The following is a 24,126-nucleotide window of genomic DNA, read 5'->3' as shown; positions in this document are numbered from 1 at the left end:
GAAAGAAAGTCATAACTATGAAATGGGTATATAAGACCAGGTTGAAACCAGATGGTGAGGTCTCTAAGTATAAAGTTGTTTGGATGGAGGCTTTACTATCAGAGTTGAAGATAAAGCAAGAGGATGAAATTTTGTTGATGGTGGACAACAAATCAACAATCAATTTGGCACTAAAACCAGTCTCTCATGGAAGAAGTAAACACATAAAGACTAGATTTCACTACATTAGAGATCAAGTGAGCAAAAGGAAAGTAATGCTAGAATTTTGCAATTCTGAAAATCAAGTGGATGATGTTTTCACAAAACCTTTGAAGAAAGAAATGTTTGAGAGACTGAGAATGAAGATAGATGTAAGAAATGAGTTATGAACGTTGAATTAAGGAGGAGTGTTAGAAATAATGTAATTTTAGCATTAATTTAAGAAAATGAGAAGACTTCCACGAATAGAAGTTTAGTGGTAGTTTGGGAATAACAGAAAATGAGGAAACTTCCACCAGTAGAAGTTTGAGTTATTTCAGTATGTTATTCTGTATACTTTTCTAGCACAGAAAGTTAGTTAGAGGTAGTTGGATTTTGGAAGCTATAAATAATACTTAGCATTTCAAAGATGTATGGTTTTGTAATTGATACTCAATATATTTTCTATACAACTTAGTTCATTCTCTCTCAAACATGTATTTTTTTCATTTTTCCTCTGCTTTCTGCAACTACACTTAATATGCATATTGTTTCTCTTTTACTGGCTGTTTGGTGCATTGTGTATGCATAGTAGAGTGTCTTGGTTTAACACCTACTTCTTAGTTATTAGTATGGAAAGAATTCGAGTAATTTTTCCTTAAATATGTTCGGCTTTGTCTCATACAAGTTAGCCTATAAAAATAGGATTTAATATGTATACGCTGACAGTGTAAAGATTTTTTACACTATCAATAATCATTCACCATTGATTTGTTAATTAACATTGACTCTCAAACAAAAGTAATACAAATCAATGATGAATGATGTATTGATAGTGTAAAAAACTTTACACCATCAATGCATAGATTTTAAAGTTTATAAAATATAGGATTATGCTTTATCTAAAAAAATTAAACTTATGTATGCGACGTTTAAAAGTTTGATTTAGCACATACCCTACCTAAAAAACTTGTTATATTTTAAGTCTTTTAAATAGGTCAACAAAATCATCTTTACATAAACTAACAAATCTACTTTTAAATAAATTTAGGCTTTAATATGTATACACTTATAGTGTAATTTCTTTTTACTGTCGACATATCATTCACTATTCATATGTAAATAATTATTGACTCTTAAACAAAAGTAATACAAATCAATGATGAATGATGTGTTGGCCAGCTTAAAAAACTTTACACTAACATAAATTTATCTAACGTTAAAAATTAAATTATATTTTATACATGTTTTATATTAAAATTTCATATATAATAGTATTCATTATATTAAAATAGTACAATATAAATATTACTATATCATATAACTACTTAGGTTTGTTAGACTTAATAAACCTTTTAAATGACCTATATTTTCAATGTTAAGGTAAATAAGTTTTTTAAAAACCCTAACCCTCACCTCGTTACAAAAAAGGTCTGACTTGACTTATTATAGTTCAAGTAAAAGTAAAACATGCAAGCTTTTGTAAACAGACAAAACCTATATAAGATATACAAATCTGGGAATGAACTTATTGCAAAGGCAACAGTCCTCCTTTCAATATATTTGCTTTAAATAAACTGACACTAAATTATTTTGTCTATATATTTTTAGTAATATTAAAATAATATATACAATATATTATTATATAATATGATTAAATATGTCGATTTGTTAGGTTAAATGACAAAAAATGTAACGTATTAAGCTAAATATGTTTTTTAAAAAACTAAGTCTAAATAGTATACAAAAAATATATATTTTTATAAGCTAGGTAATAAATTATTGATAGGTGATCTCACTACTACATTTTTTATCTACGCCAACGCCTTCATTCTCTATGGTTTTAAAATCGTGATCTTAAAATACATTAGGCCACAATTTATAACGGTGTTGTCTTATTTGTTAATTTTCCACATTTACAGACTACGATTTTAAAACTATAATCTTAAAGTGTATTAGACAGTAATTTTTAACCGTTACCTTATCAGTTATACAAAAACCATTTTCTATTATATTTGACCACAGTTTTTTTAAGTGTAACCTTATCAATTATACAAAAACACTTCTCTATTATATTTGACCATGATTGTTTAAGTGTTGTCTTATCTGTTGTACAAAAAAAAAATATTCTCTGTTGGAATGATTTCGTTTATTATTTTGTTGTAAATTAAATTGTATATTTTGCAAACTCAACCAGAGCCACATAAAACCCTCACAAAAATGTCGTTTTGTTCTCCCTCGCTACTCTTCTCTTCATCTTTTCCTTCTCTTCATCTTTTCCTTCTCTCACACTTTCTGCAAAACAACCACACTCACATCAACCACCCAGATGTCGATCACGTTGATGACGTCGACGAAGATTTCGACGATTTCTCAGCCTTCGACCATTCCACAAACACGTCATCGTATTGAAGGAGCGCAATTTCACCACTATCGTTGAAAATAACCGCTCCATGGTGCACCCATTGCAAGTCCCTCGCGCCGGAGTTCGTTGCCGTTGCAACCGAGTTGGAATACGACGACATCGTTTTAGCCAAGGTAGATGCCACAAAGGAGTAGGAATTGGCACAGTAATATGATGTTAGGGTTTTCCTCACTGTGTTGTTCTTCATCAATGGAGTTCACAAGCCTTACACTCATTTGTTCCATTTCTACAATGATGTCTAGATCCTGAATTGTAATTGTATTTATTAGAAGTTTAGAACTGAACTCAGTTATTTGTTACAATGCAAAGATGAAGATAGGACAATGTTGAACGTTGTTGACCTTTGAAAACAAAGGTAAGGATCTAGATTTTTGAATAAGGGACTATGTGAGAATCTGATTTTGGTTTGAATTGTTTCTATGTAATCAAATTTCTAAAATAACATTGGTGTAATCAAAGTTCCTAAAGAACATTTTTATCAAGAATTATGTCGAAACTAAATTTTGATAAAATAATTTATCAATAGCTGCCATCTACCTCAAAGAAGTTGAGCAAGATTTTGAAATTATAACACATATAAACATAAGTCAAAATACTAAGAGCTTAATTTATGTTATGGATTATGGGAAATACGACTCAGTTATGAATATGGGTCCTCATGTCTTTGCCAATGAGTTATGCATATGGCTTTATTTTGCTTGTCGGTAAACTCGAAATTTCCACTCACAAATTGAATAGCTAAGAACACATAAAGGAAAAAGTTGGAAAAAATGAACTGTTAATGCTTTCTCAAATGTTGGAAAAAAAGGAAAACCTAAACACTCATGTGTTTGTAATTATACAGTTGCTAACAAAACACCACCACATTGTGAAGCATAGTTAATCAGTACTAGAAAGCAAAATGCCAAAATATTTTACTAGATCATTCAATCCTAACTCGGTCATCAAGTTTATCCAAGTCTCACCTTGCAAAATGCCAAAATATCTGGCCTCATGCATTAAAGTCCCACCTTGCACCTGCATATATATAGAGACATGATGAATTGGATCTTATTCTTCATTAGTTGATTTGTATGTGGTTGTTTTACTGTATAAGTATCAAATTTTGATATCATCATTGATGTCACAAACAATCATTTTCCAACATGCTGTGGAATTTACAAGGTGAATCCTGATATCTCTCTCTGTATATGAGAGAGATATTTGTACTCAACATTTTCTCAATATTTGAAAAATTAAGAAATATTTCAAACAATTCAAATTTAAATTCGGATTCAAAATTAAATACAATTCAAAATTCAAATTTCAAAATTCAAATTTCAAAATTCAAAATAATTTGAATTCGGATTCAAATTTCACATTTCAAAAAAAATACAACACATTAATACACCAATAAATACGAATTCAAAAAAAAAACGGAAAATCAGAAAATTAATTGAAAGTCGTGGATGGTATCCACGACTTTGGTGCAGATTACTAGGGTTTTCAGGAACTCGTGGATGCCAACCACGAGTTCTGTGTAAGTGAATTAAAGGAAATCGTGGATGTCAGTCACGACTTCAATGAAAGTCGTGGACTGCACCCACGACTTTGGCCCAGGCTAGGGCTACGTGGGAATCTGAGGCAGGCTAGGGCACAAGTACCATGGGGCAGGTACGAACTCGTGGACCCTATCCACGAGTTTCAGGAAGTCGTGGACCCCATCCACGACTTCCAGCCCTATAAATTGATCCCCACCCCACACTCATTTTCACACCTCACAAGCATCCGAAATTCCTAAATTCCCCTCCTCTGTTTTTTCCCGAATATTCTTCTCAAAAAATGGAACATATTGGTCCAGGTCCTATTAACCCCTCCCTTCTCACCCTACAAAAAGATCATGTATCCACCAACATTTGGAATGGTGGAGAAGTGACTTTTCGAGCAAGGTACAATTTTTGGCAGAAGTTACCTTCTGCACCCGTGTTAGAAGTTATTCGCAACACGGCATTTGGGCATATACTCGATATCGGAAATATCGAAATCAACAACCACCTCATTACGGCGTTAGTTGACAGATGGATGCCGGAGACTCACACCTTCCATCTACCAGTTGGCGAGTGCACAGTAACTCTCGAGGATGTTGCATACCAACTTGGTTTGCCAATAAATGGAGCTCCTGTTACTGGCGTTACAAGTGCAAATTGGGAAATGATTTGTCTCAACTTGTTGGGTGCAATCCCAACTGACAAACAAATTATGGGTCAAAGAATCCAAATGAGTTGGCTCGACTCAACATTTGCGGTTCTACCTCCACATGCTGATGATGTTGTTATTGAGCAACATGCAAGAGCGTTTATATTACGCATGATTGGAGGCTTCCTCATGCCAGATACATCAGGATCACGAGTCCACCTGATGTATCTCCCATTGTTGGAGGACTTGTCTCAAACATTCCAATATAGTTGGGGTTCAGCGGTATTGGCGTGTCTATATCGTGGAATATGTCGTGCGGCACTAATAAGTCACCAAATTGAAATCGGTGGCTGCTTACATTTACTACAGTCATGGGCATATGACCGCATACCAATGCTAGCTCCAAGAGTACACAACAACGACTCCCAAACTTTCCCTTTAGTTCAAAGGTATATTTTTTTCCATTAACTTATTAAAAAATATTTTTTTCCAAACGTTTATTTTGTTTCAAATTATTTATCTAATAATAACTACCAATTACATGACATTTTAGGTGGGCGCAACATCTAATCACCACCAACATCCCTGGTCATGCAACAAACATAATACGGTCAATGTTGGATCGCTTGCGCATTGATCAGGTAATTCCTTTAAATTCTAATTTTTAATATATTTACTGTTATTTCTAACTATTCTTGTATTCATTAATTACTAACTTTTTTTATATATTAGTTTGTGTGGACCCCATATAGGAACATTACCTATGTGGGCCCCATACCTGATGTAGTCAGAGCACGTGTACCACTCATATGCTTTTCACTTGTTGAGTGGCATGCTGCTGATAGGGTGATGAGACAGTTTGGTCTACAACAACCCATCCCAGAAGATCCAATTAATCTGGAGAAACAACACAAGATGGATCTACGTGGGAAAAATGACTACAACTGGCCTCAAAAGCATGACCAGTGGATTCAGGTTTGGAATAACCGGGAAAACTATGTGGTCAACGGTTTTCCCGATAACCAGCCTTTGTACCATTACTCGCAGTATATGCAATGGTACTTACAAAGGACGAGGAAATACATATCTCCAGATGGAGCATATTCAGCCGGATCGGTAATAACATATTATTTTATTTTATTTTATTCTATTTTATTTTCTTTTCACATATTCTAACAAATTCAATTTTTCCATTTATTCAGTACAATTTTATCAAAATGATTCGGGATAGATGTGCTCCTACAAATGTGTTTCCAAATCCGTTGCAGTCATTGAATGACGTCTATCACAACTGCAATGAGATGATGCAAGCATTTGCTCAACTAATTCCAACCGCCTTCTCCTCAACTACTTCTGAAGCTCCTCCTCCACAACACTTCCAAATGCCTTTTGCACCTGAATATCAACAATATGAGAGTCAAACTCAGACGGATACTTTTCCGCAGGCATACACTCAGACTCCTGCTCCTCAACAACAACAACAACATCCGTTTGGGTTTGAACCTTACGGAGCAATGGGTGACTACTCCTTCTCTCAATTACCATCATCTTCACAATTTCAAGGAATGCCATCAATGTTTGGCACTACTTCAAATACTCCATTCTCGGCATTCAACTCTCAACAATATTATCAGCCGACAATGCCTTCCCAAACAAACGATGACGATGAAGATGATGACGATAGTGAAGACGAAGACGAGGAGCAGCCACAACTGGTTAGAGGTGGAAGACAAAATCAATCGCAACAACAACAACAACTAAGAGTTCAACCACCTCGAAGGAGAAAGACACCTGGATGTGGAACATCATCTCATAGACGCCATTAGGATATTTTTTTCCCGCTAATTAAATGTATTTGAATTTTAAATTACAATTTATGAAACTTTCTTCCATTTCCAATTCCATTTTAAAAAAAACACGTAAAACGAAATAACCCATGCAAACTCGTGTATGGGGTCCACGACACTGGAAGTCGTGTTCCCCATCCACGATTTCAGTGAGGAGAGAGAAAATTAAAGGGAACTCGTGGCTCAGGTCCACGACTTTCCCCTGGAGTCGTGCCTGTCATCCACGACTATGCCAAAGTCGTGGACCCTATCCACGACTTTCAAAAAAATACCTCAATCCCATAATTATTTGAAAAGGTACCCCAAAGCTTGACTACACTATCCCGGTAATTTTTCCAGTTTCTTATGTACTAATTGTTATAAATGTAAGAGTTTCTTAAGTCAAAAAATATATATGTAACATATAGTACTATTGCGGTGTCAATATAAAAAAAAGTATAGTGAGCAGTAAATTATTTTCTCTTGAAAAAACTAAAACAGCAGAAAAATAAAATAAGATTTTAATAATAACAATACTTCAATCATAATTATTACTGTTAGCTTGAAGTGTAATGTATCATTGGATCTTCAAGATTATGAATTTAACTCATAAAAGTTACACCTGTTGAAAAAGTTAACCACAAATAAAAAAAATATAGTTTCTTATCCATAAAAATTAAGAGATATTTTTGATAATAGTAAAAACATCATAATGCACTGAAAACCTTATGGGTTCTGACTGGACCGTCCAGAAAGTATGACATCATAATGTGCTGCAGTCGATAACTGCCGCTATATGTGTGACGTGTAGGAACCAGCGTACGTAAGCAACAGTCTTTTATTGCAAAAAGGCCAGGTGGCACGTAAATTCTTCTGGCCCCACTTGTTTGGTAAATTTGACGGGTGAACTGATTGAAGTTAATGACCTATTAAATTCTTTTGGAATATTTCTTTAAATTTTAAAATGAAATTCAACTAGTTTCTTTATTAGTAAAAGTACAAGAAAAGTTAAATCTTGATATGATTTGATGTGACAAAGAATTGAAATTATGGAAAATTGTCGGCAAGTGCAATTTCATATACCGATAAAAAGTTATTAAATTGCTAAACATGTAATTAGACAATTTTTAAGTCTGGTTTATTCTATCATCAAATGAGTGATATATAATCATCTACTATGGCACAATGTAAAGTTCATTGAATTGGCAATTCAGCTTCTACGCCTAGTCATTGGAGTCATTCCCTCAATTATCTCAACATAACATCCAATTTTTGTGAACGAAAGTTGAATAAAAAATTCTAAGCCATAAATCCCCAAGTTTTGAGCATCTTAAGTAACCACTATCATATGTCTTAGGTTTAATTTAGTTGAATTTGTAGCTAGTAGCAACTTATCAAGTGACTAAATTTTTGGAATTTTTATGTAGCCATTCATAACATTGGTATTCCTTGTTTTCAAATTTTGCAAAAAGAAAAAGTAAGGTGAGCCAATAAATTAAAACGAACCAAATTGTATTTGCTTAGTTTGATTTAGGTTTATGTTGTAAAATAATATGAACCAGAGTAGAACTATTCACTCTTATTTAGATCTTAAACTGCTCCAAAAATCAAACTAAAATAAACTATTACACTCTTAACCCTAGTTATAAGTCTAGAAAGGGATGTATATGGAATGTGTTTGTAATTGACTTTAGCTTAAATAATCCCCAAAATTAGACTTGATATTTTAATTTGCTCATTGTTTTGTTACAATAATTGATTAACTAACTGATAACATGAATAACATCAAAACTCATTTCTTATAAGTTATGAACGACCTTATTCACTTATCAAATCAAGTTTTATGATCTAGACTTTTTTTGTGTTTACTAAGGGTATATAATCATCCTTCCAATAAGTATTGTCGTTAAAAATCAAACATTAATCTTTAATCTTATATAATACACGAGGGTCGAGCAAGCACTCATATACACAATTTGACAAACTCCTTATTGATAGAGCTTGAGAATTTATTTAATTAAAGTGGTTAATGTCATAAGCTGCCACAATGTCACTTGTTAGAGAATATAAACATAGAAAATGTGTATCTAAAGTTAAATGCTTGAATGAACCCCTTAAGATACACATTTTTTATTTTAAATTTCATAAAAAGTACCCTGACAACACTCTTTAACATTTCCCAAAAAAGTTCTTGGTTAATTAAACAACCAAAGTTTTAATTTATTCTTTTCCAAATAATATCACTAAGCTTATAATCCGTTTAAAGCCTAATTAAGGGTATTGCCAAACATACATAATTATGCAACTCCATTTGCCACCACATTTTTCATCGTGAACGACATCTAATAGGTTAATCTAGCCACGCTACTCGCTATTTGATAACAATATTAAGGGGCTATCTTAAAATTAAGATCATTTTATCTTGAAGTCTTGAACTTTTTAAGTTGTAATTCAGTTTTGGTGAATTATGGAGAATTTGGGGTTGTTTTGGTGAGGGAAATGGATAAGATTGGAAGGGGAAAGCGCTACAAGCAAGAATGCTTGATAAGCTAGTGTTATTCGCCACAAGCTAGAAAGCTAGTGTTATTCGTCACAAGCTAGAAAGCTTGATAAGAATTCATCAATGGTGGCCTCAGCCAACAATGGAGGGTTCTAGGAGAATTCTCTCAACTAAAATAAACACAAGGTTTTCTCAAAATTAAACTTAACTTTTATTAATAAACAAATAAAATATAAGTAGGCAATCTGCCTTGCTGAATAAAGATAAGACTAAGATAGAATCCTAATTATCTTCTAATAAACAAAATAAAATTCTTAATTAATCATGTAGATAAGATCCTAACTGATTATATGCATCAAATTAGGTTGGTTGAGTTGAAATTGCTTGTTTGACTTGGTCTCCACATTTTTGTTTGATCTCCAATGCCAAAGGTTGCCAAATTCAATTTGACTTGTGGCTGGCTGAATTGTGATGATTAAATCAACTTAATCTTCACATTATCTCTAAGCAAGAATATGAGATTAATTCCCATAAATCAAGTATGCTGGATTTCAGATCTTTATTCCACATTATCTTTTTCAATTAACTTCCCAATCCATATTACATGAATAATTGAAATAAACACTTGAACCTTTAAATGAAATAACTCCTAAGACAAAATTAAATCCTAAGACTACTCATGAGAAAAAATTCTCATTTATTAAACTTAAGCAAATAAATAAATAAACTAAAAACTTTCATAATTTCCTTCCAAGAATATGAACTCCAAGTGGCTCTCCTAATTGTAAGATTGTCCTTCATAAATCATAGGTTGTCCCCCTTAGTTTACATCATACCGTCCTTCTTGAAAAGAATTTGTCCTCACATTTGAGGCACAATCACCACCTGGATCAAAGACCATCTTATTGAATTGTTTGAAACAACTCTCCACATATTCATCATTGGTCATACCCTTGATGAATAATCCAGCAAGAAGAAAAGCAACCACAATATTTGTTGTTAAAAAATGTGCATCTTTAGAAAATACCATAATAGTTGAGTCTTCATGCCTTGTCCTCATCACATCCATAGGAACAACTTGACCAATGTAAAATTCAGCCTCCCATAAGGGTGGATGATCAGGTGCTTCTTCCTTAAGGAAGATTACTCCAATGTCTTGCAAAAATTTTTGAACAAAACGAAGCAAAGACTTGTTAGTGGTAAAAAACAATTTTCCACCCTGAAGTGGGGTAGGGGTTGTTTTGGAGTCAACACATTCCCAACCTTACTTTTTTTTTGTAACGAAATTTCTCTATTCTTCACTAATCTTCCTCTTTCTTCCAATGACTCTTTTCTCCTCATTTTTCTTTTCACTCTCAATTTTGCGCAACTTTTCCTTTCTCTCCTCCTCAATTCTCTTTTTCAAAATCTTCCGATCCTCAATCACTTACATAACACCACCTTTCGGTTTTGCTGAAAAAGGTGTATTTGTTTGAGAATCCATCATGGATGGTTCTCTTGTCCATTTGCCATGAACGACCCAAACGTATATGGTTGGTCTCCATGTGAACCACATCACAAATAACTACATCGTCATATTTCCCTATTGAAAATGGAATCTCCACTTGCTGGTTCACACAATAATCTCCTCAATCTTACTTAACCATTGTAGTTGATAAGGAGTGAGATGTGGTTTAGTCGCAAGGTTTAGTTTTGAAACTAACCTTAAACTAACCATTTTGGTACATTCACCATCAATACTTGATAAACAGACATTTCCTTGGACCAAACACCAAGAATGGAAGATGTTTGTCCTTTGGTTGGCCTCCTCGGCCATGACTTGGGTTTCAAGCTAAAACTAGCTCTGATGACCACTTGATGACAACCTCAAGGGGTTGCCTTATAATTAGGAAGTTTTAACTTGAAATCTTGAGCTTTTTAAGTTGTAATTCCGTTTTGGTGAATTATGGAGAATTTGAGGTTGTTTTGGTGAGGGAAATGGATAAGATTAGAAGGGGGAAGTGTCACAAGCAAGAATGCTTGATAAGCTAGTGTTATTTGCCACAAGCTAGGAAGCTTGATAAGAATTCATCAATGATGGCCACTACCAACGATGGAGGTTTTTAGGAGAATTCTCTTAACTAAAATAAATACATGGTTTTCTCAAAATTAAACTTAACTTTTATTAATGATCAAATAAAATATAAATAGGCAACTTGCCTTGCTGAATAAAGATAAGACTAAGATAGAACCCTAATTATCTTCTAATAAACAAAATAAAATTCCTAATTAATCATGTAGATAAAATCATAACTGATGGTTGGTTGAGTTGAAATTAATTGCTTGACTTGGTCTCCATGTTTTTGTTTGATCTCCAATGCCAAAGGTTCCCAAATTCAATTTGACTTGTGGCTGACTGAATTGTGATGATTAAATCAACTTAATCTTCACATTATCTCTAAGCAAGAATATGAGATTAATTCTCATAAATCAACCATGCTGGATTTCAGATCTTTATCTCTACATTATCTTTTTCAATTAATTTCTCAATCCATATTACATGAATAATTGAAATAAACACTTGAAAATTTAAATGAAATAACTCCTAAGACAAAATTAAATCCTAAAACTACCCTCATTTATTAAATTTAAGTAAATAAATAAATAAACTAAATTTTTTTCATAATTTCCTTCGAAAAATATGAACTCCAAGTGGTTCTCCTAATTATAAGATTGTCCTCCACAAATCATAAGTTGTCCTCATGGTTTACATCACCATTGTTATGCTACCCTTCATCGTTGAAGCTTCATTTCGTACTTGCATGGCGCATTTTTTATCCCACTGAGATGGCACTATTGGTAAATAGCATTGTTGGTATACCAGAGTTTCTATAATGCATAATTCAAGACATATTCTAACAATCTTTCCAAAAAAAATCTATAATACATCATGCAAAACTGAGTCAAAAGATAACGGACGAGAGACAAATCCTACATTAGTTAACTATATATCATGTCAATCAAAACAAATATGATTCACAATTGGAATTATATTATTTTGGCATCAAATGATAGATATAATATCATTGCTAGATCCTTCTAACATATCGTTATAACAAAAAGGCAAGTATATTAATTATCCCCACAGGTGCATTTTACAATGCAGTATATTATAAAATGCAATAAAAATTCTCTATTTAATAGCTATGAGGGTATTTAGACACATATATCTATTAGAAACATCTATCATTTCCTTTGAAATAATATGCCTTAATCAATTTAGCTAGATCCAACATAATTAATAGATAATCGAGTTCATTAAGTAGAAAATGCTTAATAGAAAAATATGCGTAATATAAAATTGCTTAATAGAAAAATATGCCTTAAACATTACAAAATAAGAAAAATCATCATGAAATTATGATAATTCTTAAAAGTACGTGCATGATTTGTTTACATGTCAGTGGATTGTTGATTTGTGCTTTCCACGAGTTTTGTTCTGTAGAACCCTCAAAGATAAAGACCTCAAACCCATAGATTCTCTTTTCCTCATCATCCCAACGACTGGTGTACCCTTTCACCCTTATTATTCCACTTTTGAAATAATGCTGAAGGATCAAATTGTGGGAGGACACATAGTACCGTGTGATTTGTTAAGTGTTAAGCAATAGTTTTTTCTCTTGATATCCAAGTGTTCAATAATTGTGGCAACCCTTTCGATTTGATAATGATGTTTTTTTAGGTACAACGAAATGATGTTTTTTTTATGTTTATGATAATGATGTCTTAATACATTACTTCATACGACTTTATACTACTAATACGTTATCACGTGTCGAACTAGTAACTGTGCCGTTTTTTATTTTGTACAAAAATGACGTGTTTAGTTCATATATATTCTGATGTCAAAATACAATAATAATGTTTGATGTGTTTATCTTGAGTTAGCGTGTTTGAACTAGTAGCTGTGTCATGTTATATAATAATAATACAAAGCATAGTTTAAGAAAAAAATGTGTAAGAAGGTACCAACAAAGATCACATATTTAGTTTGGAAGGTTGTGATAAATTGATTACCCACAAAACCGAACTTGTTAAGAAGAGGTGCTTTCCACTCTGTGTTATGTAAAGAGTTAGAGGAATCAATCAATCATATATTATTCTCTTGTCGAAAGTCCTATGATTTTTGACAAAACATATATTTATGGTTTGGGTTTAACTAAATTCTCCAAAATGAGGTTAATACATGTTTCTTTAACCGTGAAGGTATGTTGCTGATATATAAGCAAAAGAAGTATGTGTGGATCTCTCTATAGTTCATAATTATATACAAAATATTTGGCATGTTATAATTAGAGTGGTGTTTGGGAACATTAATTTTACATGGATGATATGATAAAGTTAATTTACTTAAACTCTTGAAGCTTTCTTAAATCAAGATGTGTGAGTTTTAATTTTTCCATGCTGAGTATGTGTTAAACTCATTGGTGTGTATCAACCCTTGTTAGCTTATTTATAGACTATTTGTGGATTGATGTATCATTGTTCTCATATTCTTTTCTTTATATTAATAATGTGTTGTCTATTTAATTTGTCAATAAAAAAACTTATCTCAAAACCAATTAGTGAAGATTGGATTAGTATAATAAGTATTTAAATCTTTTGGCATATGATCATCGATAATGAATTAGAATATGATTTTAATATCATATTAAAGTTCTCTATCTCAAAATCAATTTAAACAAATAACTACTCCAACAAATATTATAATCATTGGTGAAATAATAAGATAAGGATGGAAGAAAACTTATACCATCTTGGTCAATTTATCCATTTCATAACAATAAATGTGGGACACTTGGGTATAGTGTTAAATAAGATTTACTTTTAATTAAAAAGATGTTGCCAATCAAACCCTAAAAATTAATTTTTAGAATATAATTTTGGAGTTACAGTAATGTCTAATGGCTATTAATTTAGTAAAGTTAAGGGGTGTTCAAATCCAGACTGATCCAAAAATAAAACCGATCCAAAATAAACAGAAACTGCAAAAACTGAATATGTTTGGATTGTATTAATTTTTTTATTTAGGACCGATCAGTCCGATTTTCGAATTCACCTCTTCGATCCAAACCGGACCAAAATTGTTTAAGTAGGTAACCCTTTTAAGTATTTTCCACTTAACATATGTCCAACTCCTAAATTGTTTAAGTATTGTCTGGTGGTGGTTGTTGTTGTTAATACTAATGTTGCTATTGTTGTTGTTGTTGTTTAACTTAATGTCGTTGTTTACTTTATTGTTATTGTCTTGTTGTTTATTGCTATTGTTTACTTTCAATGTTGTTTTGATGTAGTTGAACATTATTTTTTATGTTTTATGCCTTGACGTTTAGTAATTTTTATGAGTTTTGAGTGTATGTGCAATTTAAATTTTTTATAAAAAAAAAACGATCCAAACCGAACCGAAACCACATATAATATTTGGACTGAACTAGATCAGACATCTTAATATAAACAGACCGGACTGGATTTGACCGCATAAAACATAATTATTAATTTATTTTAACTCTAAAAAACAAAAAATATTGTGGGTAATGCATTTAAAAAAATAATATTAACAAGTGCATACATATCTATAAATTCATTTGCTTCATTTTTCAACGACACTTACTGGTTGCACTTTATTTTTTTTGTTTGACTAAAGTTTTAGTTCTTGTATTTTAAATTTATGTCCAATTCAATATTTATAGTTTTTTAAACCAGTTCTCGTGCATATGAAGAAAGAAATAATTCATTATTTCTATATCGTTAACTTAGACTAGGCGTATTAATTATCACTTTCAGAATATTTTTATCTAATTACTGCTCTCATTAAATCTAAAAAAGTATTCAAGTCAGAGTCAGTTTCTATATCAATAAAATGTCAAATTGATATTAGTTTGTGAACAGATTTGATTCCCTAACTTCAAATTTTTTAGACTTTCATTTTTTAAAACAATATTATATTTAATGAATTGATAAAAAATAAAATGAACAAAGATAAATTTATTTTCAAAAAAAGAGAGGAATGAATTATCTAACTGCTAGGAGTCTCACATTGAGTAGAATTGCAAACTCATTTTGGTAATTAAGTCATTAAGCTCCCCCACCTAATAGAGGGTTGAATTATCTTCATGTATTTAAATCCTAACAATTGATACTTTCGTTGAGAAGTGTCACGAAAGGTGTAAAAGATGGTAATCCATGGATAGAAGAAGAAGATAAAGGATGGAGAAGAAGATGGTTGTAACCAAGAAAAAGTAAACCTCACAAAGAAAGCTTTATTTGAATATCTTGAATTCTTCTCAATAATTGCATAGAATCTCTATTACTTGATAATTAACCAACTAAGCCAAGGGTTATACTTATACTACTAAGAAGAAAGAAAAGAAAAACTAATCAAAACTGAAAAGTTTCCATATAAGGAAACTAAACATATAACTAACTAAATAGAATTATGAAAACTTACTAAAAAGGGAAAGAAACAGTTTTTTGCTAATAAAGAGAATATATTATTTTGGGCTTGGCTTCTTGCTTGATATTGGGTAAGTTGGGATCATCTATATCATCTATTTTAACAGTCCCCCTTAAACTTGGCATGTGGATATCAATGGTGCCAAGTTTGGATATAATATTTTGAAAGGGTAGAGGAGAAAGTGATTTAGTAAGGATATCAACAAGTTGATTTGTAGAGGAGATAGTAGGAGAGGAATAGTTTTGTCTTGAACACGTTCCCTACCAACATGGCAATCGATTTTGATGTGCTTTCTTCTTTCATGAAAGACTGGATTTGCTACAATTTAAAGAGCCGAATTGTTGTCACAAAATATGCTTATTGGAGTTGGATGTGGAATGCCAAGATCTTTGTACAAATAGATCAGCCATTGTGCTTCACAAGTGGCCATGACAAATGCTCTGTATTCAGCTTCGGAGGAAGATCTGGAAATGGTGTTTTGCCTTTTACTTTTCCATGAAATCAAGTTGTCCCTAAGAAGAAGCACCATCCTGTCACTGACTTCCTTGTGTCTAAACAAGATGTCCAATATGAGTCGGAGTAGCCTTTTATTCCAGTGATGTTGTTGCTTGGAAAGAATATTCTCTGCCCTAGTGAGTTCTTGAGGTACCTCAGGATCCTTGTTGCTGCTTTGTGATGTAGGTCAGTAGGACTAGCAAGATACTGACTTAAAAAACCAACTGCGAATGAGATATCTGGCCTGGTATGTGTTAAATATAACAATCTTCCTATGAGCCTTCTATAAGCTGTAGTATCTTCAAGAGTGTTTCCTGATTTAGAATGGAGTCTTGCATTGTATTCCATTGGAGTTTATGCTGGTTTGGCTCCTAAGAGGCATGTTTCCTGTAGAAGATCCGAGGTATACTTCATTTGATAGAGAGATATGCCTTTAGTACTTCTTGCAACCTCCATTCCTAAGAAGAACTTGAGTTCACCAATGTCTTCGATGCTAAATTTGTTGTTGAGGACTGCCTTGGTGTGAATTATTTGTTGTAGATCATTACTTTCCAAAATCAAATCATTCGCATAAACTAGAATGACTGTGAAGCCTGTGTCAGTGTTCTTAGTAAACAGAGAATAATCGGAGGAGGATTTGACATAACCTATTTGAGTCAAGGTTCCTGTTAGCTTCTCATGTCATTGCCTGCTTGCCTGCTTCAGACCATAGATTGACTTCTCCAGCTTGCATACTTGGTTGGGATCATTACTGATTGATGCAGGGTGATTTCGCAATTGAAGTCATTCCCGAGTATTACCGGGTAACTTCGTCCGGAAATATATGATCTACCAATTTAGGTTTTTTGCTCGAAACATCGAAACTTGAATTTCGAGGTGAAAATATCTAGAGATGAGTTATGGACAAACTTGATGTCTATTTTGACTAGAAATAATATTTTGAAGCCAATAGTGAAATCGTAATTTCACTCCAATTTACGGAACTCAAAAATTGTGAGAAAACTCGATAAAATGACTCGAAATCGTCTCAGAAACTTTTATTCTCTAAAAATCTTGAAAAAAATAGGGCAAACAAGAATATTATAATACAAGACTAAAAATCAACTGAGGTTTAGCCTGAAACATTACTGATTAATTTCTATAATTAATTCATTAACAACTAATTACTTAATTAAACGTGCTCGGAAAAACACGTTGTTACAATCCTCCCCAACTTATAAGATTTCCGTCCTCGTAAATTAAACGTACATTCTAAGAAAACCGATGGGGAAATGATTCCTTCATGCCACTTTCTACCTCCCAAGTAGCATCTTCTCCATTCGTCTAACTCCAAATCACCTTAACTAAGGCGATTTCTTTCCCTCACAGAGTTTTCACACTCAAATCGGCAATTCTCAACGGCAAAGTCTCGAAAGTGAGATTATACTTTAGCTGAATTGATTCAGGATCAATGATATGCGACGGGTCACTAATGTATTTTCTCAGTTGGGACGCATGGAAGACATTATGTAGGTTTGACAGCAAATGAGGCAAGGCTATTTAGTAAGCTATCGGTCCGACTTTTCTAATGATTTGGTATGGCCCTATGAACCTAGGGGTAAGCTTATGAGATTTAAGCACTCTGCCAATGGCAGTTGTTGGAACCACCCTCATAAACACATGATCTCCTTCTTCAAAACTCAGAGGGGTTCTTCTCCTATCATAATAACTATTTTGTCTACTCTATGCAGTCTTCATGTTTTCCCTTATCATTCTAATTTTCTTCGTCGTCCGTTGAACCATATCGGGTCCTAACACTAGATTCTCTCCCGCCTCAAACCAACATAGAGGTGTTCTACACTTTCTACCATAGAGAAATTCGTATGACGCCATTCTGATACTGGAATAAAAACTATTGTTGTAGGTGAACTCAATCAAATATAGGTAGTCAACCTAGCTTCTCGAATGCTCTAACATGCAAGCTCTGAGAAGATCTTCCAATGATTGAATGGTCCTTTCTGATTGACCATCAGTTTGCAAATGGTAGGTTGAACTCATACTCAACTTGGTACCCAAAGTTGTTTGAAAACCATTCCAAAACTTCAAGATGAAGCGCGTGTCTCTATTCGAGATGATATTTGTAGTAATACCATGCAATCGGACAATCTCCTTGATGTATAACTCCATCGGTTTCTCTAAAGAGTACTTTATGTTGATTGGTAGAAAGTGGGTTGTCTTCGTCAAACGATCCACTATTACCCAAACAACGTCGTATCACTTCTGAGTTCGTGGAAAATCGCTCACGAAGTCTATTGAAATGCTATCACATTTCCAAACCGGGATATTCAAGGGTTGAAGTTCTCCATCGGGTCGCTTGTGCTCAAATTTTGCTTTTTGGCACACCAAACAGCGTGACACATACTCTGCTACATCCTTCTTCATAGCGGACCACCAAAACATCTTCTTCATGTCCCGATACATCTTGGTAGCTCCAGGATGAATACTTAGCTTGCTTTTATGAGCTTCGTCCAAGATTTCCATCCTTAAATCGAGATCTCTTGGCACGCAGATTCTATTCTTGCATTTGAGTACTCCGTCTATTCCTTCCTGAAATTCCAGAGCTTCAGCCAACAAGACTCTCTTGTAGTTCTGGATCCGAACCTTGCAAACCCTTCAGTTGTTCCAGAAACTCATTTGTTACATGTATTTCCACTTCATTACATTTTTCCGGTAATGATAACTATTCATAAAACTTATCTTTTGCAAGTAAAACATTTTTATTAAGATTAACCTTTTTAAGTAAGATTATTAAGCTAGACTTACTATTTTAAAGTAAGCCAACTTAAAAAAAGTCAATACTTTTAAATGAAGACTGTTTAACTCAATCTTACCACTTTAAAGTAAGCTAACTTAACCAAGATCAACACTTTTAAATCATTTTTCTATCTAAGACTTCATAACACTTTAGGTTTATAAAGTTAAGACTTTCTAGGTCAATCTCCTCATTTAAAGCATGCTACTAAAAAAACACAACTAATTTTATGATCATCTCAACACCTCCAAATATTAGGATAACATCGTGGGTTAATAGGTGTTGATTCAATAGTCATGAACTATAAATCATAAGTTAACATTTTTACTACTTTACAATCTAAAACTTCATAACACTTTAAGTTTATGAAGTCAAGACTTTAATAAATCATCTTTTATCCCAAATCATTACTTTAACTTGGAAATCAAAGAATAACATATGCTAAACAACATTTTACACATAATGCCTTTTAAAAATGAAATTTTTTCAACAAAAACTCATAAACATTTTGAACTTTCAAGAATAGACATAAACTTTTCTTAAACACAATAAAGGTTCATTTGATGTTCAAATCATCACCTTTAAACACATTCAAATACTAACAATAATTTTCAATATTTCTAATACAAATAAACTCATCTAACCTTGTCCAAAGATATAGTTTTTTCCATCTAAGAACAAGTAAGAAATTGTAAGTTTTACATAAGTCAAAAAATACACAAAGGTTCATATAATTTCATTAGCATCCCCTTTAGTCATGACTTACAAAATATTTAAAGAAAACAAACATAAACTCAACTCCATGAATAACATACTAAGAGATCATGATTTTCTCATGGTGTATGTAGAGAAAAATGGAGAAGAGAAAAAGAGAAAGAATACCTTAACTTTCTTTAGGAGAATTAGTGTAAAAATGAGAGGATGAGGTGAGATATTTATAGGAGAGTCTCACCCTCTCTCAAATCTGAAAATTAATGAGAGACAATCTAACTTTAAGCTAGCTTAGGTGATGTGTCTAATGGCGGTAGAGTGAAGAGATTTGGTGAGTGATTTAGGGGATTATGGAAGCTTTGACTTTGCTTATTTGATAAGTCATTGACCCATGATGTGATTAATACTCTGACTTGATTGATGCGACATGATTTCACAATTGAAGTCTTTGCCAAATATTACCGAGTTGCTTCGTCCAGAAATATACGATATACCGATTTAGGTTTTTTGCCCGAAACATCGAAACTTGAATTTCGAGGTGAAAATACCTAGAGATGCGTTATAGATAAACTTGGTGTGTAATTTGACTAGAAATAATATTTCGTAGCGAACGGAGAAATTGGAATTTGATTCCGAGTTATGGAACTCAAAAAATAGGCGAAAAATCGATAAAACGTCCCGAAATCGTCTCAAAAACTTTTATTCTCCAAAAATCTTGAAAAAACTAGGATAAGCAAGAATATTATAATACAAGACTAAAACTCAACTGATGTTTAGCCTAAAATATTAATGATTAATTTCTATAATTAATTCATTAACAACTAATTACTTAATTAAACGTGCTCGGAAAAACACGATGTTACAACCACTATGTCACGATGTATTCTCTCTCACCTTGGGTTGCAGCGCATTTGATTTCCCTTCCGTGAATGTGTAGGTTGTATGACTTTGAATGCCTTGAAACTAAACACGAAAACTAAATAGTGATTTGTGAGTTAAATCGTTTTCCTACTAACTCTAAGTTAAAGACATCATTTTAATCCTTTCTAAGAACATCTGAGACTTTCATCCACCCGGTCCAAGATTTATATTCTTGAACCATAATTTATCCTCGAATGTCTCGTTTCCAATTCCTATCGGTTCATGATCATTTCAACATTGTTTTACAAGGATTAATCTCATGATCAAAACGACATTTCCATTTAAAATATTCTTTGATTTCAAAATCACCATCTTTCATCAACATAAATAACTTGCATATTTTCAAATACTAAAACAGCCCCATGAACAATAATATTTCATGGTTTCAAAACATCGATTTCTAAATTTGCAAAAACTCATTTTTCACGTTCTTGCGTATAACAAGAGATAGAAAGCTTTTTAGAAAATCTTGATGGTTGAAAACGTTCGTAACATGCGTATGATCCTCATACTAAAATTTCGTAAGCAACTAATTGTTAGATTTCTAAGAGATTAAGAACAAAAGGGATGAGGTTTACCTTGAAGTTCTTGAGAGCCAAATGAAGAAGAATAAGAAGAATGAAATGAGGAGCCAATGGTTTCTCTACCTTGAATGGGCTCTTTAAGTAGACTAATTCAGATCAGGAGGGGGCAAGCCAAGGGTTTCTCTAGGTTTAAGTGAAAAATATTTAGAAATGCATTTTGGACAAACTTGATATCTATCCTGACTTGAGATAATATTTCAAAGCCAATGGCGCAATTAGAATTCAATTCTAAGCTACGACACTAAAAAACATCGAGTGAATTTGGGCCCTATAGTAGTCCAAAAACTTTCTGTCACAGAAAATTATGAAAATTTACCACAAAATAGGAATTCTCAAAATAAGACTAACACTCAACAACGGTTTAGCCTAATTCATTACCGATTAATTTCTAAAATTAATTTTTGTTAAAAATAAATAAATAATAAAATATATCGAATTTTCACGTTTTTACATACAAGATCTTGTTGTTCTTCCAATGAGTCTGAGCCTCCCTGTCCTGTCTAGCTATTGACATTTCTTGCACTTGTTTGGTAGCTGGGTGGAAATCCATGCTTTTTGTAGCATGTGTCAACAGTGTGTCCAATCCTCTAGTAGAATGTGCAAGTCTTTTGTCCTCTTCCTCTTCCATATGTTCCAGCAGGTCTGCTCCCAATTATTTCTCTTCATATTAGCCTTGCTTCATTATTGTTGCTTGAGAAACTCCCAGAGAACTTCAAATCTTCAAGTTGCATTTGTCTATCTTGTTGAACCAAGGTTGAAAAGACTTTGTTGATTGGAAGAAGAGGGTCATGAAGCATGATTTGTGATCTAACAGATGTGAATTGTTCGTTCAAACCTATCAAGAAACATATCACATAGTAATTCTCCCTATAAATTCTGAATGGTGGGAATGGTGCAGCTACATTTGTATTCACATATGCAATGAGGAATAGGCCTATAGTTATCTAGCTGCTGCCACAACCCCTTCATCTGATTGTAAAATGCTGCAATGGACAGTTTACCTTGCTTGATGGAATGAATTTCCCCAATAAGCTCAAAAATTCGGAATATATCTCCTTGATGGTATCTTTGATGAAAATCTGCTCAAATTTCTTGTTTTGTTTCTAACCACAACACACTCTGGACAATTGAAGGTTCAATAGAGTGATTAGGCCAAGATACAACAAGATTATTGCACCTTTTCCAAGCTATGAACATTTGATCGCGTGGATGTGGTTTACTCAGTGTTCCATTTACGAATTCTAATTTGTTTTTGGTCTTCAAAGCCATTGTCATGGCTCTTGACCAAGAATGATAATTTTCTCCGTTCAAGAGAGATGATATTAGAGAGGAACCTATGTTTTCATTTGGGTGCATATAGTAGGGACTTGTTAGATCAAGAATAGGATTCGTTGGATTATTAGCCATTGGTGGGTAAAAGAAGTGGAGAAGTCAGTGTTAATGATGAAACAAAAAAGGAGAAGAGAGGATGAGGGAATTGTATAGCAGTGAGGGCTGGAAGAAGATGGCGTAGAAGAGTCACCCTTACAAGGGTGCTCTGATACCATGTAAAAGATGGTAATGCATGGATAGAAGAAGAAGAAGAAGAAGAAGAAGATAAAGGATGAAGAAGAAGATGGTTGTAACCAAGAAAAAGTAAACCTCACAAAGAAAGCTTTATTTGAATATCTTGAATTCTTCTCAATAATTGCATAGAATCTCTATTACTTGATAATTAACCAACTAAGCCAAGGGTTATACTTATACTACTAAGAAGAAAGAAAAGAAAAACTAATCAAAACTGAAAAGTTTCCATATAAGGAAACTAAACATATAACTAACTAAATAGAATTATGAAAACTTACTAAAAAGGGAAAGAAACAGTTTTTTGCTAATAAAGAGAATATATTATTTTGGGCTTGGCTTCTTGCTTGATATTGGGTAAGTTGGGATCATCTATATCATCTATTTTAACAGTCCCCCTTAAACTTGGCATGTGGATATCAATGGTGCCAAGTTTGGATATAATATTTTGAAAGGGTAGAGGAGAAAGTGATTTAGTAAGGATATCAACAAGTTGATTTGTAGAGGAGATAGTAGGAGAGGAATAGTTTTGTCTTGAACACGTTCCCTACCAACATGGCAATCGATTTTGATGTGCTTTCTTCTTTCATGAAAGACTGGATTTGCTACAATTTAAAGAGCCGAATTGTTGTCACAAAATATGCTTATTGGAGTTGGATGTGGAATGCCAAGATCTTTGTACAAATAGATCAGCCATTGTGCTTCACAAGTGGCCATGACAAATGCTCTGTATTCAGCTTCGGAGGAAGATCTGGAAATGGTGTTTTGCCTTTTACTTTTCCATGAAATCAAGTTGTCCCTAAGAAGAAGCACCATCCTGTCACTGACTTCCTTGTGTCTAAACAAGATGTCCAATATGAGTCGGAGTAGCCTTTTATTCCAGTGATGTTGTTGCTTGGAAAGAATATTCTCTGCCCTAGTGAGTTCTTGAGGTACCTCAGGATCCTTGTTGCTGCTTTGTGATGTAGGTCAGTAGGACTAGCAAGATACTGACTTAAAAAACCAACTGCGAATGAGATATCTGGCCTGGTATGTGTTAAATATAACAATCTTCCTATGAGCCTTCTATAAGCTGTAGTATCTTCAAGAGTGTTTCCTGATTTAGAATGGAGTCTTGCATTGTATTCCATTGGAGTTTATGCTGGTTTGGCTCCTAAGAGGCATGTTTCCTGTAGAAGATCCGAGGTATACTTCATTTGATAGAGAGATATGCCTTTAGTACTTCTTGCAACCTCCATTCCTAAGAAGAACTTGAGTTCACCAATGTCTTCGATGCTAAATTTGTTGTTGAGGACTGCCTTGGTGTGAATTATTTGTTGTAGATCATTACTTTCCAAAATCAAATCATTCGCATAAACTAGAATGACTGTGAAGCCTGTGTCAGTGTTCTTAGTAAACAGAGAATAATCGGAGGAGGATTTGACATAACCTATTTGAGTCAAGGTTCCTGTTAGCTTCTCATGTC

At 33.2% G+C, this 24,126-nt stretch overlaps 2 protein-coding genes across 2 annotated transcripts; both read right to left on the bottom strand.

Moving 5' to 3' along the window:
- On the bottom strand, positions 15,922–16,439 carry LOC109350448 (uncharacterized mitochondrial protein AtMg00810-like). Its single transcript, XM_019591685.1, has 2 exons — positions 16,246–16,439; positions 15,922–16,147 (listed from the first exon to the last, which is right to left on the bottom strand). Exons 1-2 carry the CDS (start codon positions 16,437–16,439, stop codon positions 15,922–15,924), a joined length of 420 nt encoding a protein of 139 aa, XP_019447230.1.
- On the bottom strand, positions 23,274–23,791 carry LOC109350447 (uncharacterized mitochondrial protein AtMg00810-like). The gene is made up of 2 exons (XM_019591684.1): positions 23,598–23,791; positions 23,274–23,499 (listed from the first exon to the last, which is right to left on the bottom strand). The coding sequence occupies exons 1-2, from the start codon at positions 23,789–23,791 to the stop codon at positions 23,274–23,276; spliced, it is 420 nt and encodes a 139-aa protein (XP_019447229.1).

Source organism: Lupinus angustifolius, chromosome LG06 (genome assembly GCF_001865875.1).
Source record: "Lupinus angustifolius cultivar Tanjil chromosome LG06, LupAngTanjil_v1.0, whole genome shotgun sequence".
In the NCBI taxonomy this organism is placed as follows: domain Eukaryota; kingdom Viridiplantae; phylum Streptophyta; class Magnoliopsida; order Fabales; family Fabaceae; genus Lupinus; species Lupinus angustifolius.
The sequence above is the reverse complement of the archived record's forward strand: the minus strand, read 5'-3'. Positions and strand labels throughout refer to the sequence as shown.